This window comes from Arabidopsis thaliana, chromosome 2 (assembly GCF_000001735.4).
Source record: "Arabidopsis thaliana chromosome 2, partial sequence".
In the NCBI taxonomy this organism is placed as follows: domain Eukaryota; kingdom Viridiplantae; phylum Streptophyta; class Magnoliopsida; order Brassicales; family Brassicaceae; genus Arabidopsis; species Arabidopsis thaliana.
This window is the reverse complement of record NC_003071.7, coordinates 12,722,595-12,749,655: the sequence shown is the minus strand read 5'-3', so window position 1 is coordinate 12,749,655 and position 27,061 is coordinate 12,722,595. Positions and strand designations below refer to the sequence as shown.

At 36.3% G+C, this 27,061-nt stretch overlaps 10 protein-coding genes across 14 annotated transcripts; 6 read left to right on the top strand and 4 right to left on the bottom strand.

The window, feature by feature from the left end:
- Positions 1–59: 59 nt before the first annotated feature.
- VLN1 (villin-like 1) lies at positions 60–5,540 on the bottom strand. 5 transcript variants are annotated; one of them, NM_001336227.1, is made up of 22 exons: positions 5,412–5,540; positions 5,004–5,114; positions 4,821–4,920; positions 4,670–4,738; positions 4,352–4,585; positions 4,076–4,253; positions 3,857–3,989; positions 3,560–3,725; positions 3,270–3,420; positions 3,084–3,172; positions 2,859–2,963; positions 2,697–2,765; positions 2,380–2,586; positions 2,174–2,302; positions 1,903–2,050; positions 1,776–1,786; positions 1,535–1,675; positions 1,226–1,351; positions 1,024–1,086; positions 735–957; positions 378–544; positions 60–295 (listed from the first exon to the last, which is right to left on the bottom strand). In NM_001336227.1, the coding sequence occupies exons 2-22, from the start codon at positions 5,057–5,059 to the stop codon at positions 182–184; spliced, it is 2,679 nt and encodes an 892-aa protein (NP_001324174.1). In that variant the 5' UTR covers positions 5,060–5,114; positions 5,412–5,540; the 3' UTR covers positions 60–181. The 5 variants fall into 5 exon arrangements, with proteins under 5 accessions (NP_001324174.1, NP_029567.1, NP_001189635.1 ...); NM_128543.4 differs by having other exon boundaries at positions 2,859–3,014; positions 5,412–5,525; NM_001202706.1 differs by having other exon boundaries at positions 669–957; positions 1,897–2,050; positions 2,859–3,014; positions 5,412–5,506.
- A 366-nt stretch (positions 5,541–5,906) lies between these two features.
- On the bottom strand, positions 5,907–7,120 carry AT2G29880 (Myb/SANT-like DNA-binding domain protein; the record flags this gene model as incomplete). Its single annotated transcript, NM_128542.2, has 2 exons — positions 5,907–6,677; positions 6,761–7,120. The coding sequence occupies 2 exons, from the start codon at positions 7,118–7,120 to the stop codon at positions 6,111–6,113; spliced, it is 927 nt and encodes a 308-aa protein (NP_180549.1). The 3' UTR covers positions 5,907–6,110.
- A 744-nt stretch (positions 7,121–7,864) lies between these two features.
- On the bottom strand, positions 7,865–8,667 carry AT2G29870 (Aquaporin-like superfamily protein; the record flags this gene model as incomplete). Its single annotated transcript, NM_128541.2, has 3 exons — positions 8,324–8,667; positions 8,184–8,245; positions 7,865–8,081 (listed from the first exon to the last, which is right to left on the bottom strand). The coding sequence occupies exons 1-3, from the start codon at positions 8,462–8,464 to the stop codon at positions 7,865–7,867; spliced, it is 420 nt and encodes a 139-aa protein (NP_180548.1). The 5' UTR covers positions 8,465–8,667.
- A 2,600-nt stretch (positions 8,668–11,267) lies between these two features.
- AT2G29860 (Galactose oxidase/kelch repeat superfamily protein) lies at positions 11,268–11,990 on the top strand (the record flags this gene model as incomplete). The annotated part of the gene is made up of 1 exon (NM_128540.1): positions 11,268–11,990. The coding sequence occupies one exon, from the start codon at positions 11,268–11,270 to the stop codon at positions 11,988–11,990; it is 723 nt and encodes a 240-aa protein (NP_180547.1).
- A 1,271-nt stretch (positions 11,991–13,261) lies between these two features.
- AT2G29850 (uncharacterized protein) lies at positions 13,262–14,931 on the bottom strand (the record flags this gene model as incomplete). Its single annotated transcript, NM_128539.2, has 8 exons — positions 13,262–13,671; positions 13,874–13,948; positions 14,042–14,113; positions 14,211–14,282; positions 14,385–14,450; positions 14,583–14,663; positions 14,734–14,782; positions 14,902–14,931. 8 exons carry the CDS (start codon positions 14,929–14,931, stop codon positions 13,262–13,264), a joined length of 855 nt encoding a protein of 284 aa, NP_180546.2.
- Positions 14,932–15,672: 741 nt separating this feature from the next.
- On the top strand, positions 15,673–17,269 carry AT2G29840 (RING/U-box superfamily protein; the record flags this gene model as incomplete). Its single annotated transcript, NM_128538.2, has 2 exons — positions 15,673–15,829; positions 16,545–17,269. The coding sequence occupies 2 exons, from the start codon at positions 15,673–15,675 to the stop codon at positions 17,267–17,269; spliced, it is 882 nt and encodes a 293-aa protein (NP_180545.2).
- A 787-nt stretch (positions 17,270–18,056) lies between these two features.
- On the top strand, positions 18,057–19,245 carry AT2G29830 (Galactose oxidase/kelch repeat superfamily protein; the record flags this gene model as incomplete). Its single annotated transcript, NM_128537.2, has 1 exon — positions 18,057–19,245. Exon 1 carries the CDS (start codon positions 18,094–18,096, stop codon positions 19,243–19,245), a length of 1,152 nt encoding a protein of 383 aa, NP_180544.1. The 5' UTR covers positions 18,057–18,093.
- An 882-nt stretch (positions 19,246–20,127) lies between these two features.
- Positions 20,128–21,294, top strand: AT2G29820 (Galactose oxidase/kelch repeat superfamily protein; the record flags this gene model as incomplete). The annotated part of the gene is made up of 1 exon (NM_128536.1): positions 20,128–21,294. The coding sequence occupies one exon, from the start codon at positions 20,128–20,130 to the stop codon at positions 21,292–21,294; it is 1,167 nt and encodes a 388-aa protein (NP_180543.1).
- A 1,108-nt stretch (positions 21,295–22,402) lies between these two features.
- On the top strand, positions 22,403–23,554 carry AT2G29810 (Galactose oxidase/kelch repeat superfamily protein; the record flags this gene model as incomplete). The annotated part of the gene is made up of 1 exon (NM_128535.1): positions 22,403–23,554. The coding sequence occupies one exon, from the start codon at positions 22,403–22,405 to the stop codon at positions 23,552–23,554; it is 1,152 nt and encodes a 383-aa protein (NP_180542.1).
- A 1,499-nt stretch (positions 23,555–25,053) lies between these two features.
- AT2G29800 (Galactose oxidase/kelch repeat superfamily protein) lies at positions 25,054–26,717 on the top strand (the record flags this gene model as incomplete). Its single annotated transcript, NM_128534.2, has 2 exons — positions 25,054–26,319; positions 26,419–26,717. One exon carries the CDS (start codon positions 25,054–25,056, stop codon positions 26,296–26,298), a length of 1,245 nt encoding a protein of 414 aa, NP_180541.1. The 3' UTR covers positions 26,299–26,319; positions 26,419–26,717.
- Positions 26,718–27,061: the final 344 nt, after the last annotated feature.

Here is a 27,061-nt window from a genome sequence, read left to right as displayed (position 1 = left end):
TGACCCATGAAGGCATGTGGTCCATATTTAGGTGTCTTTTTGTTTGGTGTTGTGATTTTGTAACAGGCTAGCCTCAAACTTATATATCAGGAGGTCATTGCAATAAACAAAAACATTACAGTTTTTACATTTGGTAAGACCCAAAAAAATAGCTTTGTTGCAAAGATCTTACTCTAGGTTTTTAGAAAAGATGAAGAGATATTTTGAGTTTATTCTGTTTCCACTTTGGAAGTGCATAGAACTCAGATTTCGCCATTCCAAATCTCTCTTCAAACTCTTTCTCTGTTAAGTACGCCTGAAGAGATAAAATTGCATTGAAGTATTCATGTGGTGTATATAAGAGAGCTAAATTTCTATATGAAATTGCAGGGTTTTACCTCTCTTCTTGTTGCATCTATATCCGTCACTGGCTTCTGAGAATCAACTCTGAGCTGTTCATATGAATATGCAAGTGACTCTAGACTACTAAGATCGCTATTGATTCCAACGCGTGGCTTCTGTTTAGAAATGTCCGACTTGGAACTCGACTCTTGTCTCGCCACTCCTGCATAAAAAAACAGTGCTTTGATATAAGGATTTGAAGGATCCAATAGTAAAGAAGAAAATTGACATAGTTTGTTGTTTCTACAATGCTTTCATCAATGAGTTAACTTGAAACTGTGTTATACTTTTCTGATACTTGTGAGTCATATAACCAAGACGCTCAGTGAAAAGGTTGACATATGAAACCTTACCATCATTAGGATCCACTAAAAGAGATTCTGAGAAAAGCTTTTTGACAACTGGAGTTGAGTTACTGCTGTTTGTCATGTCTTCTGCAGAGCTCAAACTCAAAAGCTTTTCGCTGGAGCAAGGTGATACTCCTCGCTCCGATCCGTTTGAGCTCACAGATCGACTTTGTAAATCACGTGATGCATTATCCTTTGACTGTGATCTATACTGGCTTCCACTAGATCTCTGAAAGCACAAATGTTTAGCTACTTAAAAACACAATGATCATTCTTATATTTGGCTGTGACTGACCTTAGTGCTTGTCTTCTTTCCTTTCAAACTAGCAAGCTTCCTTTCAAATGAATTACCATGCATCTGCAATGTTTCCACGCATATTATTAGTGAAAGTATACACAAACCCAAAACTTGAAACTAAGTAGACTACTATCAAAACATTTTGGAATTTCCTAACGTTCGGTTTGAGGTGACTTCAAGATGGGAAAAGATTTCTTACGTTTGCCTTTTCAGGAACCCACTCAAAGAAACGGGTGAAAAATGGTGGCTCGTGGCCTTCTGTGACAACATATACAGGAGTCCTCATGGTTAGACCTTCTTCCAGTATATCCATCTCTAGGAATTTCTGCAATCTCATAAGTACAATGGACTAAGAAACACTGAAAAAGGAAGCCATATTCGGTAACCCCGAGTTCGCCATTCTTAAAATTTATTTATGCCATATGATGTTTTGATCCCATTTTTACTGAAGTTCCACCCGTAAACAGCAAAAAAAGCACTTGGAAGGCCAAACAAAGATGAAAATTACCAGACCAAGAGTAAGAGCTTCTTCCTTCGACTTTATGTTTGAGTTTGATCCAATCCAGACATATACTTCACTTTGGCAGTCCAATAGAAATACATCTTCAGTAGTTAAATCATCTTGCACAAAATTGTATATTTCTTTCACCTGAAAATCATGCACAAAGTGGCTATCAGATAAGAGTATTCATTCCCAGATGATCTCTAATCACTTTAAATAATAGCATCAATACACACATGAATAGTACCTTGAGTACATCTGAACAGAAGAGCCAAAGTCGTGGACCACTATTTCGTTAATTTATAGCTGAACCAAGGCAGAACTAAACAATAATGTAAGATGATAAAAAGAAATTGAAAGATATTTACCATTACCTGAACTGCATGAACATGTAAATAAATGTGGTTCTTCTATTTGTTTTCTCATTTCCTTTTCTTTTGGGTACTCTGACTTACCACCAAGCAAATTCCAAAATGTGTCTGTTTCATTTCCTTCCCTGATGTATATAGGTTGACAAGATGTCTGCAGACGGAAACGAAGAAATAGATTTTGTTACTAGTAATACTGAACATAACCCTTAATAAACCAGAATCAATGTATGGCATGAACTTAGTAAACAGCAGCTGAGAGCTAAAAGTTACTTACATCAAGGAAATATAGCATTCTGTCAAGAACTTCATGATCAGAGTCTGATGAAAGTTTCCCAATCCAAGTGAAGGCAGAAGCTCCATATTGTAAAATGTAAGAGTAGGATGAGTTCAAGGAGGTTGCAACCTGCGGGGGGACGATTTTCATTTGCTTAACAAATAGTGAAAGGTATGTAAGAGTAGTGAAAGTACTAAAGAACCCACTAGATTCACTTGGATTGCTTGCATGTTTCTTGGGCTTGTTCCTACAACACGGAAAAGAGAAGCCTTGTTCTCATTATATTCTTCCCCTATCTTTTCCTTCTCTGCTAGAAGCACTTTGTACCGTCTACTCAAACCGCCCTTAAAAACAACCAGTGACTGGAACATTGGAAAAAACCGAGAAGGTTCGTTTCCCTGATATATATGACACTGGATAAAGAATGTTGAATGAAACAGGTCAGTAGGTTTACAGTCTTGAACCAAAAAGAAAAGAAAAGAAAACGTGTGATTTATTTTTTCGGCCCTGGCTAGGAACTAACCAGTACAGATTCACCCTTGGTTGTACCAACAATGGCACTAGCATTGGTTATGGCATCAGCTCTATCTTGCTGCAATGAAGTCAAAAAACAGAATGAAGTTCATAGTGGAACAAAGAAAAATATGAAAACAAAAAAATGTCAAAGCCTATATAGCCTGCGTACCTGTATGCTTTCACAACCGATCCATACATATAAAAGATGTTCGGTTCTTTCTTTATAAGTATATTTATACTGCACAAGATAGCAATCGCCGGTGAATAGCTTTGTCTGGTCAGGAATAGAGAGAAGCGAGACGTCATCACCATCTACACGCCAAACCTGAAATTAGTTAAAGAATCCCATTATTCAGGCTTATGCTCAGATATGTGACAGTTTGGTATGAGGTACCTTGAGGTTGTCTCGGCAGTTTGTGTAGAGAGGGTCATCTTCTTCATCAGGAAGCTCCTCAACGTCATATCCTTTTTGTTTGAACAACGCTGCACAAAAGTATTCAGATTTTTACTTTAGTATCTTTTTGTTTCTTAAGCAAATTTTTTTATCTTCTTTACAGAACCAGAGAAATATGAAACAGACCAGCCACTTTTTCTCGACCTTCATTGTAGAGGCTAGACTCCACGGTCTGAGGCCATTTGTTAAAAAATGACCTGAATCTGGCATTTTCTAGTCCTTCTGTTAGAAGTACTAAACTTGTGGTCGTCGAGCGTCCCTCCTTTCGTAGAAATTCCTAGAGCAAAGCAACATCATATCATATATTAAGAATGGCCTCTCAGATGCTCTGGCAGAAACTAAATGAAACACATGCGAAACGACAAATTAAGACACCAAAGTCATGTAAAAATGTTATATTACCAATATTTACTTACTTCTGAGGAAGAAATGGATGTCTTCCTTTCTGTAAGTGATGTGTTTCTTCCCATCCAAACAAATACTTCACTGTGACAGTCCAGCATGTAGCATTTGTTCTTCTCAAGCATGTCCTTGTCCAAAGAACTTGTTCCAGTTGGATGTAGATTTCCCTTAGTATCTATCCTGTTAATCAAAGATCTTTAGATGATTAATAATGGATTAACAGCAGGTCCTCAAAGCACAGGAATTTCGGCTTTTACTGCTAAATGTTGAAAAGAACAAAACCATTGTGAGTATATAAAGCCAATTCTCACCAGAACAATTCTGCACATGGAGTCTGAGTTTGTTCTTGGGTGGTAGAAGATGAAAGCTTGGGAATGGGAGCATAACCACCAAAGAAAGACCAGAATTCCCCAGCATCTGAATCACCTGAAAATTTTCCATCCTCTACAAAAAAACCGAAATGATCAGCTGTCGCTTTTCTTTCAGTCATTTAGTCTAAAAAGAGGAGCTCAACATGAAAAATATCTAACCGATAGTCGCGACCTCACATCTTCCGTCATGCTTGTTATCCTTTATATATTCCACAACCTCCATCGCTTTAGCTTTTTCCTGAGTGCTTGAGTTACAACCAGCAAAAAGAAAAACCTTTGACGCAGTATCCAGAATGAAGACATCGTCATGGTTCAGTGATGACCGAAGAAAAGGCACCTTGCATAGATTGACCAATCAAAGTCAGCTTGAAGAATGTAAATAAACTGCAACTTTATCTTTTTGCTTCAAAGAATCCTAATGCAAACACATATTACCTCTTTAACACGAACAACATGATCTCCCTTGCACCTTAGCAAGGTGACTTGGTATGTCTCGCCAGCAATTCCAGTTTTTGGGGAATACTTGCCTTCAACAGGTATAATACAAGGTTTGAAGTAAGAGAGAAACTTCTCAGTCTCTTGACCTTGAACTTCACGGTATTGCACCGTACAACATCCAAGTGCGGCATCTAAATCTAATGCTTTGTCTGATGCCAAAATTGAATCCACCTTCATGTAAAATGGGCATAACGATCTCAAAACACCAGATTTTCATAACCATCGTATAAAATGTACATTAGTGATCATACAAACCTCATTTGCATCAATTCCTAGCCAATAGTGAATGTCATACTGGGGAGATTCGATCTTCCGCAAAAACGTCTACATATCCATGAGAAACTAAGTATCATTAGGAACACTAATTTGTCCCAAGTAGAAAAATGAAGTGAGAGAAACAGCTTACTCTAAGAACAAGGTATGCATTTCCAGAGTGAAATTTTCCAAAAGAAGACTTAGGGATAGAAATAAGCTGTTTATTATAAACGCACCAAATCTCCAAGCCACTATACCCAAACAAAAATGGTTTAAACACATAATGAGAAACAACAAAAAAAATGTCCATGGATTCTAATAAACAAGTATATACCTTTTGGTTCCAACACCTTGAAACGCTGAATCAATGTCTTTACTTAGCCTAGACATTGTTTGCTTTCATCTTCCTCAAAATCCAACAACAGTGACGCTTAATAAACCAATCCTGCAATTTCATAAACCAAAGAGTAGAGAGCAAACATTAAATCACCAACAAACAATGTTGTTACCAGAGATAAATTTGCATTTACGTTTTCTTAAGTTGCTGCATATGCAATCAATCTTCTCAGATTTTCAATTAATTTTTCACCGAGAAAACAACTTTCCCAATCCCAACCACAATTCAACCCCCAGAAAGAGAAAAAAAAAAACTCAAATCAGTTAAAATCTCCAAACAATCGAAAACAACAAAAGAGGAATTAGAATCAATTGTGAAGATGAATGTTAAATGCAGAATACTCACAGGGATCAGGCATACGAAGGAGAAGAAAAATAGCGATTCAATTGGATCGTCCTGATTCAATTGTGAGAGAGAGGAGGAGTTTCGCAAAAAGCAATAAAGGAAGAGAGTGTGTGTGCCAAACGGATGAAGAAAATAATTATTATTAGTCTGCAAAAGCATGTGGGTCCCACCAAATTTCAAAGAAACAAAAGGGCGCCTTTTTGTCAGAATTTTTGTTGGATTTGCTTCTTTAACTTTCAGCTTTAAACGACGCCGTGACAGAAGGTCAATGTCATGTTCATATATAATCACAATCTCATCATTTCTTTGTTTCATCATTTTATCTTATATTATATAGATTTATATCTAAATGTACATATATGTTTTCTTATTTGGCTAAGATAAAACTTCTTCTATTAATGTCTTCTCTAAAGTTTTATTGAGAAAGTAAAAGTTTATATCTATAATTGCATTCAAAGAAATTCATAATTGATTTAGAAAAGAAAAGAAAAAAAATCAATCAAAATTTAATGTATATAATGTAAAGTGAAGACACATGTATGTGTATTCTATAACACTACATTTTTTTTATTAGTCCCACACGGCAAAATGATAGTGGCATGTGACTATCTTTAGGACATTGGTAAAAATAACTGGTAACTAGTCTTTCATGCTAAATTAAGTATTGTTTTATTAAGGGCATCGAAAATAAAAAGCTAATTAAGTGTTACGACGAATCCAACCCAAGCGTTCTTCAACAGACATGCTCACAAATACGTCTTTCAAATTCAATGTGTGGATCTTGGTCACTGCATCATAGCGGATGTGATCTTCCAGATCCGGGATCTCCTTGATAGCATCCCAAACATTGTTCTTTTTTTTCTCAGTTTCCCTAAACTCAACTTCTCTTTGATGTCTTTCTTCTCTTTGTTGAATAAGATTTATGATGTTAGTGCCAACTCCAATCATTTCAGATAGCACCTTCTCTGAAGACTCACCATGATTTATTGAATCTGACCGATCTCCGTTACGATTAGTTTTAGATCTTTTCCTAGTAGGCAGCTTTTCTTTAGGAAGTGTTTCATTTACCTCGTCGTCATTAATCTCCATATGGTTCACATTATCCCCTGCTTGAAGATCATCTTCTTCTTCAAAAGTTTCAGCATTTGAATCACCACCAAGTCCAAACGCGTTGTTTCCCTTTGCTATAGCACTTTCGAAAATCAGTTGCAAATCCTCAAAATCTTCGAAAGTGCTGGTTCGCATGTGATGATGATTTGGATGCCCCTGAGAAAATATTATATATTTATTAGTTATCAATAATGACAGAAAATATCTAAATTTGGTGAAGTTAACCAAAAGAGAGTTACCATCAAATAGGCTGCCCACACATCATCTGGAGCTGTAAATTGTTTTGTGATGGGATCCCATCCAAAACCAGAACTAAACCAAAAAAGTGCAGCATACACAGAATACTCCTTTTTCATAGACTTCATTCGACTTAAATAATTTGTGTAAGTCTTATTACATTTAAACTTTTTATTTAGAAGAGGTAGTATTTTTCTCTCTACCGTAGTTTTGCTTATGGTACCATTTTTGTCACGCCAGCCTCGTTTGATAGCATCAACTAATATAGCCGTTAACTCATAACATTCTTGATCTGACCATGACATATATGGGCCTTTCTTTTTCTTTTTTGACGTCTCTCCTGCCTGGTCTCCTGATTCCATTCTAAAGAAAAAAAGAAAATAAAAACATAAAGAAATCTTTCATATGGATCAAGAGAAATTGTAGTGTAGATTATTATATAAAAATGCATACGAGAAACTTACGAAGGATGATTATGGTTTTTCTTCAAACTGGTTTTAGGAGATGATCTTTGTTTTTCTTTTTGAGAAGTGAAATGATCACAAATATTATATAGGAGAAGTAAGTATATAATACTACTTTTTTGGGATTTTACGATAGACAATAATTTATCTAACAACATTTCAAAAGTATCTAAAATCTAGCAACAACATTTTTTTCTAACAAAATAGGAGCATATCCACAAAGAATAATCTGTCGTGAAATTAGAAGTGGAATAAAATTAGAGCACGGATACGTGCAAAATAAAATTTTGAGGTCCCCTATTTTGAGCAAGTGATACGTTTCATAAATAAAACCCATAGTTAATTTTATTCCAAGACCAACCAGACGTGGAATAATCTGTCGTGCAATTATACATTGATGAGAAATTACTGAATTAGTTGTATTAAAGATGGCGAGAAAAGCTAACGATAGTTTCCTCCTTGAAGAATGGTTAAGAAGTGGAAGCAATGTCTCAGGTGATCGTGTAAACACTCTTCGTATCCATTTAGAAAAGGAAATGGATCGTGTAATTTCAGGAAAGGCCTTTGCGTGGCATTACAATGAGAGCAACGAACAGATTTGAAGATGCAAGGAGGATTGACCTTAAAGATTGATCTACGTCATCACAGAGGAAGATCGGAAACTCGTTTATGAGAAGATCCTGTCTTGGAGAACTTAGGCTCTGCGTTTGGTATTGACGGTAACATTTTATGAATCAAGGCCCGAGAGACGGCACCAAGTGTTGGAGCCAGCAAGTATATCCAAATCCCTTTGTAACATCCCCACACAAGTGCAGGTCCTATGCTTCTTGCTGGATTCATCGATGCTCCTGATACCTCTCTGTAAAATGAAAGTTTGGATTGTCCCATTGGTTAGCCACAAAGATTCTTACCATTGAAGAATTTTAACTTGCAGAGATTGAGGGGGAAATGCGAAACTTACCCAACAAAGATAACATTCAGTGTGACGGTTGCCCCAATGATTAGCCCCTCTAGTTCCTCTGTCTGCAAGATTGATAAATGTTAAGATTGAAATTTATATATCCTCTGATCATGAAGTGTTTTTGGTTGTTGATCGCCAACAGTTCTCTTGGTGGTTGTGACGGCACAGACGACTAACATGAGGAAGCCGGTAATGATGAACTCCATCACGAATGCTTGAAGATCAGACCCAGAAGGAGATGACCCCGAGGAAGACATCGTGTTTCTTGCTGCACACATCATTGTTCAGATTAAACAGAAGACGCAGAGTCGCATATGCCAAGGTTGATCCGATGACTTGAACAGTTATGTTCCTTCTCTGTCAGGAGACGTGAAAGTCATGACAACACTGTGGTTGATTCTCGATCAATCCCGTCAGATGGAAAGAGAGACTCGGCTAATGAGAAGAAGAACTTTTTGAAGTTCGTACGTCCTATTTGTTTTCCATCGAAATCATAACATAAAAGCTCATAATTGGTTCTATAGATTTTACACTAGTTTTTCTATTAAATTCTTGTCAAATAATAATGTCATAAAATTTTACATAACATTGAATAACACTTGAATTTAATAGAATTAAGAATTCAACAAGTTGAATAACACTAGAATTAAAAGTATTTTAAGAGAATGGTTACAAATACTTATTTCAATAACACAAGAATTTAATAGAATCTACAAAACGTCAAAATGAATAACACTAGAATTGAAATTCTGTTTGATTCTATTAATTTCCTTCATCCAATACCCCCCCCCCCTAAGTATACATATTTTGGTTAACGAACTGAGTTGGAAAGAAAAAAAGGGTTAAACGTTCTCTCAAAGTCATAAATTTAACAAAGCACTTCCAATTGCAGATAAAAGATAGTTTTGGTTTCTGAGTAGAACAAGAAAAAGATTTGTTAATAACACTTGAGTAGAGACGTCGTCTGACTCAATATATATATATCGGTGATTTTTTTTTTGTGAGAAAACGTAAAAGACAAGAAAAGAAAAATTAGAAACCAATGTTACATAAAAGAGAAAAGAAAAATGTTTTTGCTGATATTGTTTAAGCAAAAAAATAAAAAATATATATATATATATATGCAAATGTTAGAGTAAATTTCTTTGACCACCTTGTTTTGGAGAAATTATATATATATGGGAAATTTATTAGAGTAACCCATATTTTATACATAATGACCCCAAAGGGATGCTAAAAATATGAGTTATTTGAGTAATAATTATACCTAAATTATCCTTGTTTTCCTTTGCAGAGAAAAACAATATTACAGAAATGCCATTACTATTTAATTCCAGCAAGGCAATAAAACCACATTTATTTACGAAAATGCCATCGTCGTTTTTGGTAAATCTGTGGCTCTTGTTGCGACGGATTTGTTATCGATCACAGATTTGTTGGTCAACCACAGATTTTTTACAACAGACTTGTTTTGTACCACAGACTTTACTGTGTTATGTTACGCCAGATTTTTTTTTTTTCGCAGATTTTTTAACTATGACTGATTTGTTTCATATAATCTCCACAGATTTTATTTAAATTTCAAAAGTAAGAATGTTGAAACCAAATCTGTCACTGATTTGTTTTCCGGACCACAGATTTTTCTTTATGGTGGCAACAGATTTTCTATTTGCACCCAAAAATCTGTTGTGTTATAACAGATTTGTTAACCTCGAAAAATGTTATATAGGCATGACAGAGTTGTTTTGTGTAATCACAGATTTAATTAACTTGTTAACAAATCTGGTGTTTTACAACAGATTTTTGTTAAAAAATAAAATTACTACACAGTCACATAGTGATAACAGATTTGTTTTTAGTGATGACAGTTTTGTTTTTCAGTGTCAAAGCATAACAGATTTACTCATGTCAATGTTATGGCCGATTTGTTTATGACTAGAATAACCTTTTTAGTAATAACAGACTTTTTTTGGCAGATTTATTTTTAAAATTTCGAAATTTTTTGTTATATGAGATTTATTAGCTAGCCCTCAATTAAATTATTTCCGGTCTGATTGTATGTTAAATCCGGTTTGACTGGATTTTTTTTTTTTTTGAAAAAGAAATTTTCATAACGTCACGACAGACTTTTATTAATGTCGGCAGATTTTTACATAATATTGTCATATTTGAATTTTAATGAATTTTATTAGTCATGATAAATTCTCCAAGGGTTTTCATAACCGTTTTTTTTCTTCTTCTATTCCTACCATCAAATCAATTATTTGTGAATTGATACATGTCAAAATATTATTGGTAAGCTAAAACAAGTCAATTTATAATATGCAATATCAAAATTAAATTGTTTTTCTTTAGTATTTTTAAAATCAAAAACGAAATATGTGAAGAAGATTCTTCTTTATCTAAATTTTGTTCAAAATTATTATTTTAAAAAAAGTTTGTTCTCACGATAACTGGATTTTCGTTTTTGTTTTAATTATGTAATATAAGTTTTGGTTTTCTTTTTTATCCAAGATTTCTTTTTTGATTTTATAATTCTGTTGAAAAATAATTTGGTTTTGCTGATTTGTCAAAATTTTATTGGTGGAGTGACTTGTGCTTTAAAATATAAAAGATTTGTTTTATTTTTTATTTTTTGTTTTAATTTGATTACAATTAATCATTAAGGTTATTTCGTCTTTTTACCAAAGATATGGGTTACTACAGTTTTTGAAACCAAACGTGTGTCATTTAAATTATTTATGTTAAGAGTTGAGTCAATCTAAGCAAATCTTACTATATATATTTCCCTGGACACTTCTTCTTAAAACGTGAAAAAAAAAGTAAGAAAAGCACTTTACAGAAAGAAAAAATAATGTATAATGAGACTTAAGAAGAAGAAAAATGATTTAATACAAATTATCTTTGGAATAAAAAATTAATAATAAACCTTTTTTTGAAATGAAGTTTCTGAATGCGTTGCGTGCAATGAAAGAGACCTAGCTAGTGAAATGACATATTGGTTTCCTTATAAATACATTGTTCACAAATATCGAATTAGTCTCTTTTTCAGTTAATTCGCTGCTACTAACGTCACACGCTGCGATGGTTCTACTCTCTGAAATTCCCGGCGGCTCTAATGGCGACGATCCAAACATGAATCCTCAAGAACTTCCAGAAGAACTCATCGAAAGCATTGTTGCACCCATCCCAAGATGTTATTACCCGTCGCTATCTCTCCTCTCCAGAGCCTTTCGTCACGTAATCACTTCGCAGCAACTCTTCGTAACTCGCTCGGGCCTCGGTTTTAAGGAACCGGTTCTTTATGCCTTCATCGGATGCACACCGTATACTACCCCAAGGTGGTTCATTCTTCGTCGGAGCAACATCCCATTACAATTACGCAGACTCAATTCACTTCCTCATATGTTTCCTGGAGCAGCTGTTGTCACAATCGGATACAAGATCTACGTAATGGGTGGTTACAATTATCAACCCGTATCTACTGTGATTATCATCGACTGCAGATTCCATACGTGGCACTATCTCCAGGATATGCAAAGAGCTCGTTACCATGCAACCCCCGGAGTAATTGACGGAAGGATTTATGTGATCGGAGGACGCAAGAAACAAGATGCTGATTGGGTTGAAGTGTTTGATGTGACAACTGAGAGCTGGGAAACTGTGCCTACTCAATGCCCTAACGAGGCTAGTGAGAATGGATTGTTTGTTACATATGCGGTGATGCAGGGCAGGATCTTGGGCGTGTTTTTGCTTACGAACCAAGACAAGGTTTATGGCAGTCATTGGGAGTTATATGTCAGTTGATGAGATTTTGGGGCTCGTCTTCTTGTGTGGTCGGAGATTTGTTGTATACACTTGATCCTACGTGTTCTTTTGGACATCCGATAGTGGTATATAATCCGAATGAATTGGTTTGGAGACCTGTGTTTGGTATATTTATGATTGATTTGCCCGTTCTCAGTTTTTATGGATCTAAGATGGCGAATTTTGGTGGGAAGTTGGTGATTTTGAGCGGCTATTCTTCTTGGTGGTTATTTGGTGCATAGAGATTGCGTTGGAGACACGTCCCGGAGGTCATATTTGGGGGGTGGTTGAATCAGTCTCGCGTGTGTTTAGAAACGTGATCATGTTGCCTTCCATTAAGCTTTGTCGAACTGTTATGGTTTGATGACACGCTTGCAGGTATGTTTTTTTGATGAGTTTGGACTATTGATGTGAATTATTATGATGTTTCGTATATTTTCTTTAGCCTCAAGTCTTAGTTAGACTTTCACGATCTTGCAGGTGAAGGATCTTTTATCTACTGTTTTAGCAGCTTGTTGATATGAAGTAAAAGTGGTGCAGAAGTTGTTATATCTGACACCTTAAAGAGTAATTCGTTCTTCTTAATCTTTATGCAAAAATGTGAATACTCTTAACAGAATTAGCCTTGTGTGGAGTTGGCCACTCTTTTACCCTTTTATACAAAAATGCTTACGAGACTTGTTGAAATGCATCTTTAGTCTTTTGGGTTTTCTTGCACTACGTATATGGTCTCAACTTCTTCCATTGTGCTTTTAGATATATAACTCTTGTGTAAGTAAGCTGATTAATCTACACTTTATACTAACTAATGAACCTAACCTGCCTCTACTATATGAGCAACATTATGAAATATTGGTTTAGATATGAAGTAAATAGAGTGATTAACTTAACAGATGGTTTTGATTTTGTGGGTAACTGTCTACGATATATGATATGAAAGTGTGGAAATACAAAGTCCTGATCAAGGCTGAAGTTATCTATATAGAACGTAACGTATACCAAAAAAGAAAACTCTGTTCTCATTTTTAAAAGACTCACTTTAAAAACTCTGTTAGTGATTAAAACTGTCTACGATATATAAAAACTCTGTTAATGATTTGCTCCTCTCTCTGATATTGCTCCTCTCTTTCAGAGACCACGTCATTCATGTTGCCTTTTGGAGACCATGCTGGTTTTGAGCCATTGTTAGTGTGCTAACACATAAGTGAAAAGAGAGAACAAGTAAGATAAGAGATGACAAAAGAAATTTGTAGTGTTGGAAAGGGGTGTTGCTACTTACCACTATCTGAATGGTTTGAAGCTTCAGATTGAACAGGTATTCGATTCAGTGGATCTCCTTGTGTCTGCATTGCTTCTTGTTCCTGATGATGCTGTTGCTGCGGTATTACTCCTTGCAGCTCGTTGCTGTTTGCTCGATATTTAACTTCAAGTCTTTGCAGCTCTTCTACTGAGAGGTTCTGTTGCAGCTGCGATTGCGGTTGACATTGTCCATATAGGTCTTGTGGCGGCTTTTCGGGTGGCCTTACTACTCCTTGAAGCCCGTTGTTGTTTACTTTACTTTGAAGTCTTTGCTGCTCTTCTAGTGAGAAGTTCTGTTGAAGCTGCGATTGCCGTTGGCATTGTTGATATAGCTCTTGTAGCATGTCATCGGGTAGCGTTTGTAGTGCGGCTGCTAAAGGATCTGGAAATTTGGGCTGCTATTGTCAATATCTTCTCCGAAACCATCTCTAAAATGATCAAATGCCGCAGTAGGTGCTTTTGAAAGAGTTGGACCTCCAGTATCTAAGGGAAAGAGAAAGGAGAATGAATCATACAAATGCTTAAGTAGAAGAGTTACAAAACAATATAATGAGAAAGGAAGATTAATAAAGTATATTATTTACAAGCAAAATCAGTAGATGTCGGCCATTGAATAGTAGCTGCTGGTGCAGCGGTTGAATATAGTACTGGATAGTAATCTATGGAGCAAAAAAGAAAGAGTGATTCATTCAAAATCTTTGATGTGAAAAGGGTTTAAACTATGAGCGATAAAGGTTGAGTGTTTTCTTTACACGCAGGATCAGTATATGGCAACAATTGACCATAAGCTTCTGGTGGAACGGTAGGAGCTCCAAGACTGGAACCTATGGAGAAATAAAGTTGAGTCATTCATAATAGTGCTGAAGTACAAGTGATAAACATATGAGAGAGTAAGAGAGAAAGGTTGAGTGTTTTCTTTACACGCAGGATCCTTATAAGGAAACCATTGATCGTTAGCTGCTGGTGGAATGGTAGAAGCTCCAAGATTGGTACCTATGGAGAAAGAAAGTTGAGTTATTCATAAAAAAATTGTCAAGTACTAGAAGTGTTAAACAAATGATAGATTAAGAGAGAAAGATTGAGTCTCTTCTTTACAAGCATGATTATTTGGTGTAGACCATAGATGATTTTGCTGACCATTAGGAATCGGCAACTGGTTTACTACAAGACAGAGAAACCAAAGGAAGCTTTAGAAATCAAAAGTGAAAGATATAATCGAGTTTTTGCCCAGCTGCAATCATGACCTACAAACTCAATATTCAGAAGGAGAGAAAGGTTTGAGTCTTTTCTTACAAGGTATATGATTAGTTGTAGTTGACCACCGACAAGAATGAAATTGATATTGCTGATCATTAGGATTCTGCGACTGGTTTACTACAAAAGAGAGAAACATAAGGGAATTCTTACATGTCAAAAGTGCAAGAAATCGAGTTTTCGACTTTACCTGTTAGACCATTTGTATCATCCAATTCCGACATTGCATGTTTAAAGTGCTCAACTCTGACCTATCAGCTGCATAATGCAAAGAGTTATCAAACAAAGCAGAACAAACCCAATTTTCAAAAAACTAATGAACTTTATTTAGAGATTTTAGTCCTTGTGTTATACGTACATGTTGCAGTACTAATATCAAGATCTCCATTCTCGAGCATCAGAGAAACTTGCTTTCCAAGAAAACTGTTAAACAATTTTATTTGACGCGCTAATTCACGTTTTAAGTGGTACTTGTTGAAAAAATCTGCATTCTCTTTCTGAAGCTGCTCTCATACTAATAAAAGAAACAAAACTGAATTTTTTATAAATAAGCACAGAATCAATTCAAAACAGAAAAAGAGATTATATAACTTATACTTGGTTTGGTGAGATGGTGACTAATCTTGTGATTTTCCTGCAGATAATCCACTGTTTCTTCCAGACTCATGTACTTGCGGATACATGTCTCGATTATGTTCTTTATCTGACACAGAAGAATAACAATAATCGTACCATATGAGACAGAGTAGATAACAATAACTCATAAAGAATGTTTTAGAGATTTGTGTAGAAAGCATCAATACAGTGTCTATGGTCTCTGAAACGTTACGACGACTACAACTGTAGAGAAGATTGAGACGACATGGTTCGCTCATAACTTTGGAGGGAACCTCACAAAAAAATAAGATATGATCTCTTTCAGGAACGAAAGGTTATAAATATACAAGATTGAATATTCACTTGCGAGAATTTTGTTGTATGTCGTATGGGAAGTTAGGAATGTGCGAAATTCTAGGGAAAATATCAAAACAAAAATATTGAAACGTCGTCGTTTGAGATGACGGAGAGAGAAAAAAGAAAAAAGACAAAACTGTTGGAATTGTATCCTTGATTGAGAAGAAGTGGTTCGATGCGTGGAGATTCAAAGCAAGAGGGAGATGAAGAAAGCAAGCTTACAGTGAGCTGTGCTAATGACGTAGAAGGGATTCGCGTAAGGAAGAGAGGCGATTCCAGAGAAGAAGAAGCAAAGGGATTCAAATCCCTAAATTGGAACTGGGATTTTCAAAGTGAGTTTCTTTATTTAATCAAAGTGAATTTCTTTTACCAATTATTTTTTTGGAAGAAAAAATATATATAATATTTTCGATAATATTGAAAATATGAGTAAGTGATGAAGAAAAACACATTAGATGCTAAAGAGATTTAATACATTAATGTATTAGAAAGAGATTTAAGAAAAAAAAAATGATTTATTACAAATTATCATTTTGGATTTTTATTTCTGTTGAAATTATCATGTATTCCTAATCACAACATTAATTGAAAGCTAAATCTCTAACAAAATAACAAACAAAAAGGAAAGTAGAAACTAAAAAGATTAGGAAAACAAAATTATAAAAATGGAAACTGATATCAAATCCCAATAGTATTAGATTTTCTACTAAAGTTATATATACCCTCGATCTAGCCTCTCTGTTATAATTATATGAATGATTTAATTCAAGAGAACCCTATATAATAGGATTAGGTATTCAACTGACTTGCTTTTTATTGATTCACTAACTATCGTATTTATACACAATGATCTCTATTAAGAGACAAACATAAATCCCTAAAATATAGGTTAGAAACTCTATCACCAAAGATATTGTACTAATCCTAATCGGATTACACATATCCCCAATAGATCAGGAAAAATCGCTCCCACTGATGTTTTCCATGTGTTACTAGAGTTGTATCGATTCGTCGATGAATTAACTTCCTCTGATGATTATACTCCAGCTTGTGCTTTAAGAGTGTCGATGACTCTTACCACCGTTATTCCTCCAGAACAAACTGAAGAAGCAGCTCCATCTGATCACGCTGAAGAAGTTGATCAAGTCTCGCTCAATGAGGATCTAGGTTTGGAGGTTGAGAACGATGCCAACTTTTTCTATGGAGAATCATCTTCATCTCAGCCTGGCCGAGGTGTTCCATTCTACGAGCTTCCACACTTAAGGTATGAGCACGATGTTAACTTTTCTTATGGAGAAGCATCTTCGTCTCAGCTGGGAGGATTTGTTCCATTTCACGGATTGCCATACTTAGGCTATGAGCAGGATCCTAACGTTTTTTACGGACAATCATCTCCATATCAGCCTCAAGAAGTTCTATTCCACTGGTTGCCACGCTATGAGCACGACTTCGATCATCAAACTGAGGAAGCGTTTCATCCTCAGTTTGAACAAGTTTTGCAAGCTTCATTCAATGAGACCAATACTGCCAGGTTAAAACCTGCGAGCAAGCTCGCTGTTGAGTCTTTAAATAGGAAAACATACAAGAAGGCTAGTGATGTCGTAGGTGAGAATGAAATGTGTAGTATTTGTCTAGAAGAGTTTGACGACGGAAGAAGCATTGTGGCTCTACCATGTGGACACGAGTTTGACGATGAGTGTGCCCTGAAGTGGTTTGAGACCAATCACGATTGTCCTCTATGTCGTTTCAAGTTGCCATGTGAAGATCAATGAACTAGCTAGTTTGGTTCTGTCACCGGAGTCTTTTTCCGTTTTGTACCCATGTAATCTCGTTCGTAACGCCCTTTTGGGTTTTGTTTTTGTCAACAAGCTAGTAATTACTATCATGATAAGATTGATATTAATCAAAAGAGTTTTGAAAAGCTACAATTAAGAAGATCTATAAAAACGTTAAATATATATTGGTATCATTCATGTATATGGTTCCTAGACAACATCTCTTATACACAAAATGCCTAAACTCTCTCCTGAGTATACGACACAAGCTCATACATACAAAAACATGTACCTTAAAGAGTACTTCGTTCTTCTTAATCTTTGTGCACAATGTGATTACTCTGAGAGAATTAGCCTTGTGTGGAGTTGGCCACTCTTTTATCCTTTTATACAAAAATTCTTATGAGACTTGTTGAAATGCATCGTTAGCTTTTGGGTCCCAAATTCTTCTTGTTTGCTTTTAGATACATATGACTTTTGTGTAATTAAGCAGATCAGTTTACACTAATGAAACCGAATCTGCTTTTAATCTATGAGCAAAATAAAATCTTGATTTAGAAATGAAGCAAAATGATAATGTATAACGAACGAGACTAAAGAACAAGAAACATGATTTAATACAACTTATATATTCGGAATTTTATTTTAAAAGGAAATAAACCTTTTCTTGAAACGAAGTTTCTGAATGCGATGAGTGCAATGAGAGATACCTAGTGAAATGACATTTTGGTTTCCTTATAAATACACAAACAACATTTTTTCACAATTAGTCTCTCTTTGATCAGTTAATTCGTTGCTCCTACTAACGTCACACGGCGGCGATGGTTGTACTCTCTGAAATTCCCGGCGATCCTAATGAAGATAATCAAAACGAGAATCCTCAAGAAGAAGTAGAGAATCTTCCGATTCTTCTACAACTTCCAGAAGAACTCATCGCAAGCATCGTCGCACTCATCCCAAGATGTCATTACCCATCGCTATCCCTCGTCTCCAGAGCCTTTCGTCACTTAATCACTTCGCAGGAGCTCTACGTAGCACGCTCGAACCTCGGCTTCACCGAACCGGTTCTTTATGCCTTAATCGGATTCCAAGCGTATACTCGCCCAAGCTGGTTCTTTCTTCGTCGGAGCAACTTCCCATTACAATTACACAGAATCCGTTCACTTCCTCCAATGTTATCTGGTGCAGCTGTGGTCACAATAGACTACAAGATGTATGTAATGGGTGGTTGCATCGGCTATAATCATCCTGCATCATCGAATGTAATTGTCATCGACTGCAGATTCCATACTTGGAAGTATCTCCCGGATATGAAAAGGGCTCGTTGCCGTGCAGCCACCGGAATAATTGACGGAAGGATTTATGTGATCGGAGGCTGCAAGAAACAAGATGCTGATTGGGTTGAAGTGTTTGATGTGACGACTCAGAGTTGGGAAACTGTGCCTAGCGAATGCCCTAACGATGCTAATGAGAATGGAGAGTTTATTACGTATGTGGTGATGCAGGGGAGGCTTTTCATTTTGGATCTTGAGTGTTGTTTTTCTTACGAACCAGTACAAGGTTTATGGGAGTCATGGGATGATGGAAGTGAGTTGATGAGATTTTGGCACTCGTCGTCGTCTTGTGTGGTTGGAGATTTGTTGTATGCACTTGATCTTACGTGTGCTCTTGAACATCCAATAGTGGTATATTATCCGAATGAATTGGTTTGGAGACCTGTGATGGGTGTAGATACTGCTCATTTGCCTATTCTCACTGAATATACGTCTACGTTGGCGAATTTTGATGGGAAGTTGGTGATTTTGGGCGGGGGCGACTGTTCTGAGTCTTCTTCCGAAATTTGGTGCGTAGAGATTGCGTTGGAAACACGTCAAGGAGATCAGATTTGGGGGGTGGTTAAATCAGTCTCGATTGTGTCAAGGGACTTGCCGATGAGGCATGTCATTGAGCTTTGTCGAACTGTTATGGTTTGATGTTACGCTTGCAGGTATGTTTCTGTGATGAGTTTGGACTTTGGACTATTGATGATGAATTCTGGTGTTTCAGATAGTTTCTTTAGCCTCAAGTCTTAGTTAGGGTTTCAGGAACTTAGCCTTGTGTAATTAAGCAGATCAGTTTACACTAATGAAACCTAATCTGCTTCTAATCTATGAGCAATATAAAATTTTGGTTTGATTATGAAGCAAAACAGAGTGATTTAGTTAACAGATGGTTTTATGGGTAACTACAATATGAAAGTGTGGGATTACAAAGTCCTGATGAAAGGTGAAGTTATCTATGTACAACATACATAAAGAGAAGGTTATGTTATTTGTATGAAACTCTGTTCTCATTTTTAAAAGACTCAATGTGCTTAAGCAAAATAGAGGGATTTAGTTAACCGGTTGATATATCTAGCAAAATGGCTCTCTCAGTATCCTTTTCATCAGTGTCCCAGTCAAGACGACGAGAACAAAGCACTTGAATTACAAACGAGGATACCAACGTAGAGAGAGAGAACAGAGAGACTTGTGAGTCAAGTAATCACGTTAATATACATTTGAATCAATTTTTGTAGATTTATCCAATGGTGAATTGTTATTATCGTATAAAATAATATAACTGTTTAAAATAATAAACTTTTCTAGTTTCCCAAGAAAAACACATAACAAAAAAAATGATGATGTATAACGAGACCCTAATTAAGAAGAAGAAAAATGATTTAATACAAATTCTTTATTTGCAATTTTTTCTGAGATGGAATAGTGAAATGAAATTTTGGTTTCCTTTATAAATACACAACAACACTTTTTTCACAAATACCGAATTAGTCTCTCTTTCAGTTAATTCGTTGCTGCTAACGTCACACGGCGGCGATGGTTGTACTCCATGAAATTCTCGATGGCCCTAACGGCGACGATCCAAACAATAATCCTCAAGAAGGAGAAGATAATCAAAACGAGAATCCTCAAGAAGAAGTAGAGAATCTTCGGAATCTTCTAGAACTTCCAGAAGAACTCATCGAAAGACTCATCGCACACATCCCAAGATGTTATTACCCGTATATATCTCTCGTCTCCAGAGACTTTCGTCAAGTAATCACTTCGGATAAACTATTCCGAACGCGCTCGCTCCTCGGCTTCAACGAACCGGTTCTTTATGCCTTAATCGGATCCACACAGACTCCCCTAAGCTGGTTCTTTCTTCGTTGGAGCAACTTCCCATTAGAATTACACAGAATCCGTTCACTTCCTACAGTGTTACTTGGAGCAGCTGTGGTCACAATCGGATACAAGATGTATGTAATGGGAGGTACCATCGGCTTGAATCATCATGTATCGACTGTGATTGTCATCGACTGCAGAAACCATACGTGGAACTATCTCCCGGATATGAAAAGGGCTCGTTACCGTGCAGCCGCCGGAGAAATTGGCGGAAGGATTTATGTGATCGGAGGACGCAAGAAACAAGATGCTGATTGGGTTGAAGTGTTCAATGCGACGACTGAGAGTTGGGAAACTGTGTCTAGTGTATGCCCTAACGATGCTAGTGCGAATGGAGTATTTTCTACATATGTGGTGATGCAGGGGAGGATTTTCGCTTTGGATCGTTGGGGTTGTTTTGCTTACAAACCAGTACAAGGTTTATGGCAGTCATGGGGTGTTGCAAGTGAGTTGACGAGATTTTGGCACCCGTTGTCGTCGTTTACTGTGATTGGAGAGTTGTTGTATACAGTTGATCTTACGTGTTCTCTTGGACATCCGATAGTGGTATATTATCCGAATGAATCGGTTTGGAGACCTGTGATGGGTTTTCATTTGCCTATTCTCAGTCAATGTTGGTCCAAGATAGCGAATTTTGGTGGGAAGTTGGTGATTTTCTGCACCTGTCTTGGGACGTTTAAGCATATTTTGTGCATAGTGATTGCGTTGGAAGCACGTCAAGGAGGTCATATTTGGGGGGTGGTTGAATCAAACTCGCGCGTGTTTAGGGACGATATGATGTTGCCTTACATTCGGCTTTGTCAAACTGTTACTTTTTGATAATTCGATCGTGGTTGGTGGTTTCTTGCAGTAGCAGCAGGTATATATGTTTCTGTGATGAGTTTGGAGTACTATTGATGTTAAATTATGATGTTTATTTTAGCCTCAAGACTTAGTTAGACTTTCATGAATTTGCAGGTGAAGGATCTTTACTCATCTTTTATTACATCTACTGTTTTAGCAGCTTGTTGATATGAAGCAAAAGTGATGCAGAAACTCTTATCTGACACATTGAAGAATAACTCGTTCTTCTTAACATTTGTGCACGATGTGAATACTTCTTGTGACAAAATTAGCTTTATGTAGAGTTTGGCCACTCTTTTAGCCTTTTATACACAAATTTCTTGAGACTTGTTGAAATGCATCTTTACTCTTTTGGTTTTTTTTGCTCTAACATGGTCTCAACTTCTTTCTGTTTGCTTTTTAGATATATAACTTTTGTCTAAGTAAGCAGATTAGTTTAATTTACACTAATGAAACCTAATCTGCTTTTACTATATGAGCAAAATGAAAATGTGGGTTTAGATATGAAGCAAAACATAGTGATTTAGTTAACCGGTGTTATTTATTTTATGAGTAACTACAATATAAAAGTGTGGAAATACAAAGTCCTGAAGGCAGATTAGGGCTTATACGTAGAGAACAAAGAGACTTGTGAGTCACGTTCATAGACGTTTGACTCAATTTTCATAGGTAAAAAAAGCTTAAAAGAAAATTAAAAATTGAAACCAATGTTAAAGAGAGAACAAAGAGACTTGTGAGATACATTTGACACATTTTTTTATTTTATAAATTCTTCCATTAATGATTTTTGTTTGCACAAAACTTAAAAGAAAACTAAATTTTACAAACCACCGTTAAAAAAATATTTTCCGAATAAAAAAATCACATGCAAAAACTGATTATCTTTTACCAATTGCATTTTTGAAGAAACTCGTTAATTGTTTATTGATTCCTAAAACATTGAAAATATGAGAAGTACTTATAGAAATACATTATTGTATAAAAACTGATTTAATACTCTCAGTTATCATATTATTGTTTCTTTTATTCAAAACTCGGATTAGGCTCTCGCTTTACGTTAATTCGCTGCTGACGTCACACGGCGATGGCTGTAATCTCTGAAACTTCCGACGAGGGCTCTAATGGCGGCGCTGCAAACAAGAAACCTCAAGAAGAAGAAGAGAATATTCCTCCGATTCCTAAAGAACTTCCAGAAGAACTCATCGTAATCATCGTCGCACTCGTCCGGAGATATCACTACCCGAAGCTATCTCTCATCTCCAAAGCCTATCGTGACCTAATCTCTTCACCGGAACTCTTCCAAACACGCTCGCGCCTAGGCTTCACCGAACCGGTTCTTTATACCTCAATCGGATTCCCACCTTTTGATCTCCCAAGCTGGTACATTCTCCATCGAATCTCATTACAGTTCAAACAAATCACTTCACTTCCTTCAATGCTTCCTGGATCTGCTGTTGTCACAATCGATTACAAGATGTATGTACTCGGTGGATTCATCGGCTTGAATCAACCTGTATCGACTATGATTGTCATCGATTGTAGATTCCATACGTATCGTGAGCTCCCTAGTATGCAAAGGGATCGCGGTGGCGCAGCCGCGGGAGTGATTGATGGAAAGATTTACGTAATCGGAGGTTGCAAGAAACGATATAATGATTGGGTTGAAGTGTTCGATGTAGAGAATGAGAGTTGGGAAACTGTGCCTGGTCCATACCCTAACGTTGCAAGTGAGAGTGTAGAGTTTAGTCAATATGCGGTAATGGAACAGAAGATTTACATTTTGGATCCTCTGTTTTGTTTGACTTACGAACCAAGAAAACGTAGATTTGAGGCATGGGGACGTAGAAGTCAACAGAGGAGGTACGAGTCGTGTTGTGTGGTTAATGATATGTTGTGTACCGTTGATTCTACGTGTTCTCATGGATATCCGATTGTCGTGTATGATCCAAAGGGTATGGTTTGGAGACCTGTGAAGGGTGTACAAAGTTCTGATTTGCCTAATCTCGTTTACTATGAGTCTAGAATGGCGAATTTTGGTGGTAAGTTGGTGATTTTGGGCGGTAATCAGAGCCGGGATCGTAAGGATAGTTACTTGGAAAAAGACATTTGGTGCATAGAGATTGCACTGGAAAAACGTGAAGATGGTGATATTTGGGGTCATGTCGAATCAAGATCGGTTGTGCTGTCATCCAGCAAGTGGCCTTTGATTGCGCTTAGTCGATCTGTTACGGTTTGATGATTCGATCGTGGGATGGTTTCGTGCATTACTTCCAGGTATGTTTCTATGACGAGTTTGACCTATTCATAATGATAATAATGATGTTGAGACATTTTCTTGAGTCTCAAGTCTTAGTTAGGGTTTCATGAACTTGCAGGTGGAAGATCTTTTATTACATCTATTGTTTTAGCAGCTTTGTTGATATGAGAGCAAAAGTGGTTCAGAAGCTTTTATATCTGACACCTCCTTATAGAGTACTTTTGTGCACAATAGACCATTATTGTTTTTAGCCTTTCTACAAAAATTCTTATGAAACTTGTTGAAATGCAGCTTTACTTAGCTATCTTCTGATTTTTTGTGTAGTTTCACTAACATTCTTCTGTAAGTAATCACAATCAGATTTGACGAAAACCTGTTTGATCTGGTTTTACTATATGAGCAATATGAAATTTTGGTTTAGAGATTAAGCAAAACAGAGTGATTTTGTTAACATTATCATACAGCTGAGGTTTTAGCTTGCCAACTGAATGACAATCTATACACACACTTAGACCATCTCCATCGGAATATCTGATTGAGATACTCATCAATTAAATAATAATTAAAAAGAGAAAAAGTAGGAGAGAAGGAAGAAGGAGAGAAAAGTGGAGAAACGTTTCTGGCAGGAGAGACGATTCTCAGCATTTATTGAGAGTTGTCATTAAACTAATGGTTCATTTACTTTAAACTAATTAAAATATATTAATTTGATTAAAATATTAATTTATTTATTTTTTAAGATACTCTCTACCACTTTTGCCGATAGAGATGCTCTTAGATTCTTGATATATCCAGAAAATGGCTCTCTCAGTATCCTTTTCATCAGTGTCCCAGTCAAGACGACGAGAACAAAGCACTTGAATTACAAACGAGGAATTTCTAAGTAGAGAAAACACAGAGACTTGTGAGTCAAGTAATCACGTTAATAGACATTTAAATCAATTTTAAAAGATTTTTCCAATGGTGAATTGTTATTAACGTATAAAAAGCTTTACAACAAAAAAAATACTGTTTAAAATAATAAACTTGCTAATATAGTTTCCCCAAAATGAAAAAAACATCCAAATTTCAAAGTGGATTTCTTTTTTTACGTCAAAGTGAATTTTTTTTACCAATTGTTCTTTTGTTTTTTTCCGAAGAAACTTTATATATTTCAGATAATATTGAAAATATGAGTAAGTAAAGAAAAAAACATTAAATGATAATGATATTTAAATATTTAATACATTAATGAATTAAAAAGATATTTAAGAAGAACAAAAATATTACAGATTATCATTTTGGATTTTTATTTCTGATTAAACATTTTTTTTAAACAATTTTTTCTGAAAATCCGTGGGTTACTTAAGAGAGTATTTATTTACTCAATATGGTTCCTTATAAATACACAAAAAACATACAACGTAACAGCTTCTTTCAAAAACCAAATTTATTAGTCTCGCTTTCCGTTAATTCGTTGCTGCTGACGTCACACGGCGATGGCTAGTATCTCTGAAACTTCCGACGACGGCTCTAACGGCGGCGTTCCAAACCAGAAACCCGAAGAACCCCACAAGAACCCACAAGAAGAAAAAGAGAATCAAAACGAGAACCCGAATGAAGCAGATGAAGAAGACGATCATCAAGACGAAGAAGTAGAGAATGTTCCTCCGATTCCTCGAAAAATCCCACCAGTACTAATCGAAAACACTATCGCACCCCTCCGGAGATGTCATTACCCGAAGCTATCTCTCCTCTCTAACGCCTTTCGTCAAGTAATCTCTTCAGAGGATCTCTTCCAAGTTCGCTCGCTCATCGGCTCAACGGAACCGGTTCTTTATACCTTGATCACGTTCAAGTACCCAACATTTGAAGAAGGAAGATGGTTCATTCTCCAACGGAGAAACAATACCTCTTTAAAATTGAACTGTGTAACATCTCTTCCTCCCATGTTTCTTGGATGCACTGCCGTCACAATAGGTCACAAGATTTATGTAGTGGGTGGTTATAACTTCCGCTACAATAAAACCATAAGTACTGTGCTTGAGATAGATTGTAGATTCAATACGTGTCGACATCTCCGGAATATGAAGAGGGATCGTTGCTCCGCAGTCGCTGGAGTGATCGACGGAAGGATTTACGTAGTCGCCGGACGCCAGAGACGATTTGATGATTGGGTCGAAGTGTTCGATGTAGAGACTGAGAGATGGGAACTTGTGCCTGGTCCATTCTCTTCCTTTGCTAGTTCTAGTGGAAAGTTTATTGTACATGTGGTTTTGGATAATAAGATTTACATTATGGATGGTGACTATTGTTTTGCGTACGATCCAAGGCGACGTAGATGGGAGACTTGGGGACCTGAAAGTGCACAGAGGAGTTATTGGCACTTGTCGTCTTGTGTGGTTGATGATTTGTTGTACGCGATTGTTCCTCGGGAGATTTTTGGAGCTTCGATTGTCGTTTATGATCCAAGGGGAATAGCTTGGAGACCTGTCATGGGTTTAGAGTTTTGGCCTAATCTCGTTTATTTCGAGTCTAAAATGGCGAATTTTGGTGGGAAGTTGGTGATTTTGGGATGTTATCGGAGTAGTTTTGATTATTACAGAAAAGACGTTTGGTGCGTTGAGGTGGCTTTGGAGAAACATGAAGATGGTCAAATTTGGGGGAAGGTCGAATCACTCTCGCTTGTGAATGCATTCCCTATGTCGCCTTTCTTTGAGCTTTCTCGAACTGTTACGATTTGATGACTCGTTTGCAGTTGCAAGGTATGTTAATCTTTGATGAGTATGGATTGATGACGAATTATGATCTTTCAGAAGGTTTCTTGAGCCTCAAGTCTTATTTATGTTTTCATAAACTTGCAGGTGAAGGATCTTTTATTACATCTATACTATTTGAGCAGCTAGTTGGTATCAGAGAAAAGTAACTCAGAAGCTGTTACATCTTACACCTTGAAGCGTAACTCGTCCGATGCTTCTTAACCTTTAGTACTCTTTTAGCTGCCTTTATGCAAAAACTTTGAAGGAAACTTGTTGAAATGCATCTTATGGGGTTTTTGTGCAGTTGCACTAACATGATCTCAAGTTCCTTTTAGATATTTAATTCTTCTGTAAGTAATGATCATATACAATCAGATTTAACGAAACCTAATCTGCTTCTACCATATGAGCAAATATGAAATTTAATTTGGTTTAGAGATGAAGCAAAAAAAAATGTGATTTAGTTGACCGGTGATTTTGACTTTATGAGTGGCAACAATCAGTCAACGTACGATATCAAAGTGAAGCTATATATCTAAATATGCATAGAGAAGATATATGTCATTTAATTTGTAACATTTTCTCTAGACTCACTCATTTTTTGCAAAGTATTTATTTGTAACAGTTTCCAACAATTTTTGCAAAGTATTTATTTGTCATGTTAAACAACAACAATATCACTAAATTACTAAGGAATACGGAAGAACTAAGACTAGTAAAAACAATTAATTTAACAGTTTTTTACGGA

Bases quoted from the DNA above. Each gene is read 5' to 3' on its own strand.
- VLN1 (NM_001202706.1), bottom strand. From the start codon at position 5,059: ATGTCTAGGCTAAGTAAAGACATTGATTCAGCGTTTCAAGGTGTTGGA. The intron at 4,254-4,351 runs GTAATATGTGTT...AATCTATGCAAG, and splicing joins ATGTTGTTCGTGTTAAAGAG to GTGCCTTTTCTTCGGTCATC. The intron at 958-1,023 runs GTCAGTCACAGC...TTGTGCTTTCAG, and splicing joins GAAAGAAGACAAGCACTAAG to AGATCTAGTGGAAGCCAGTA.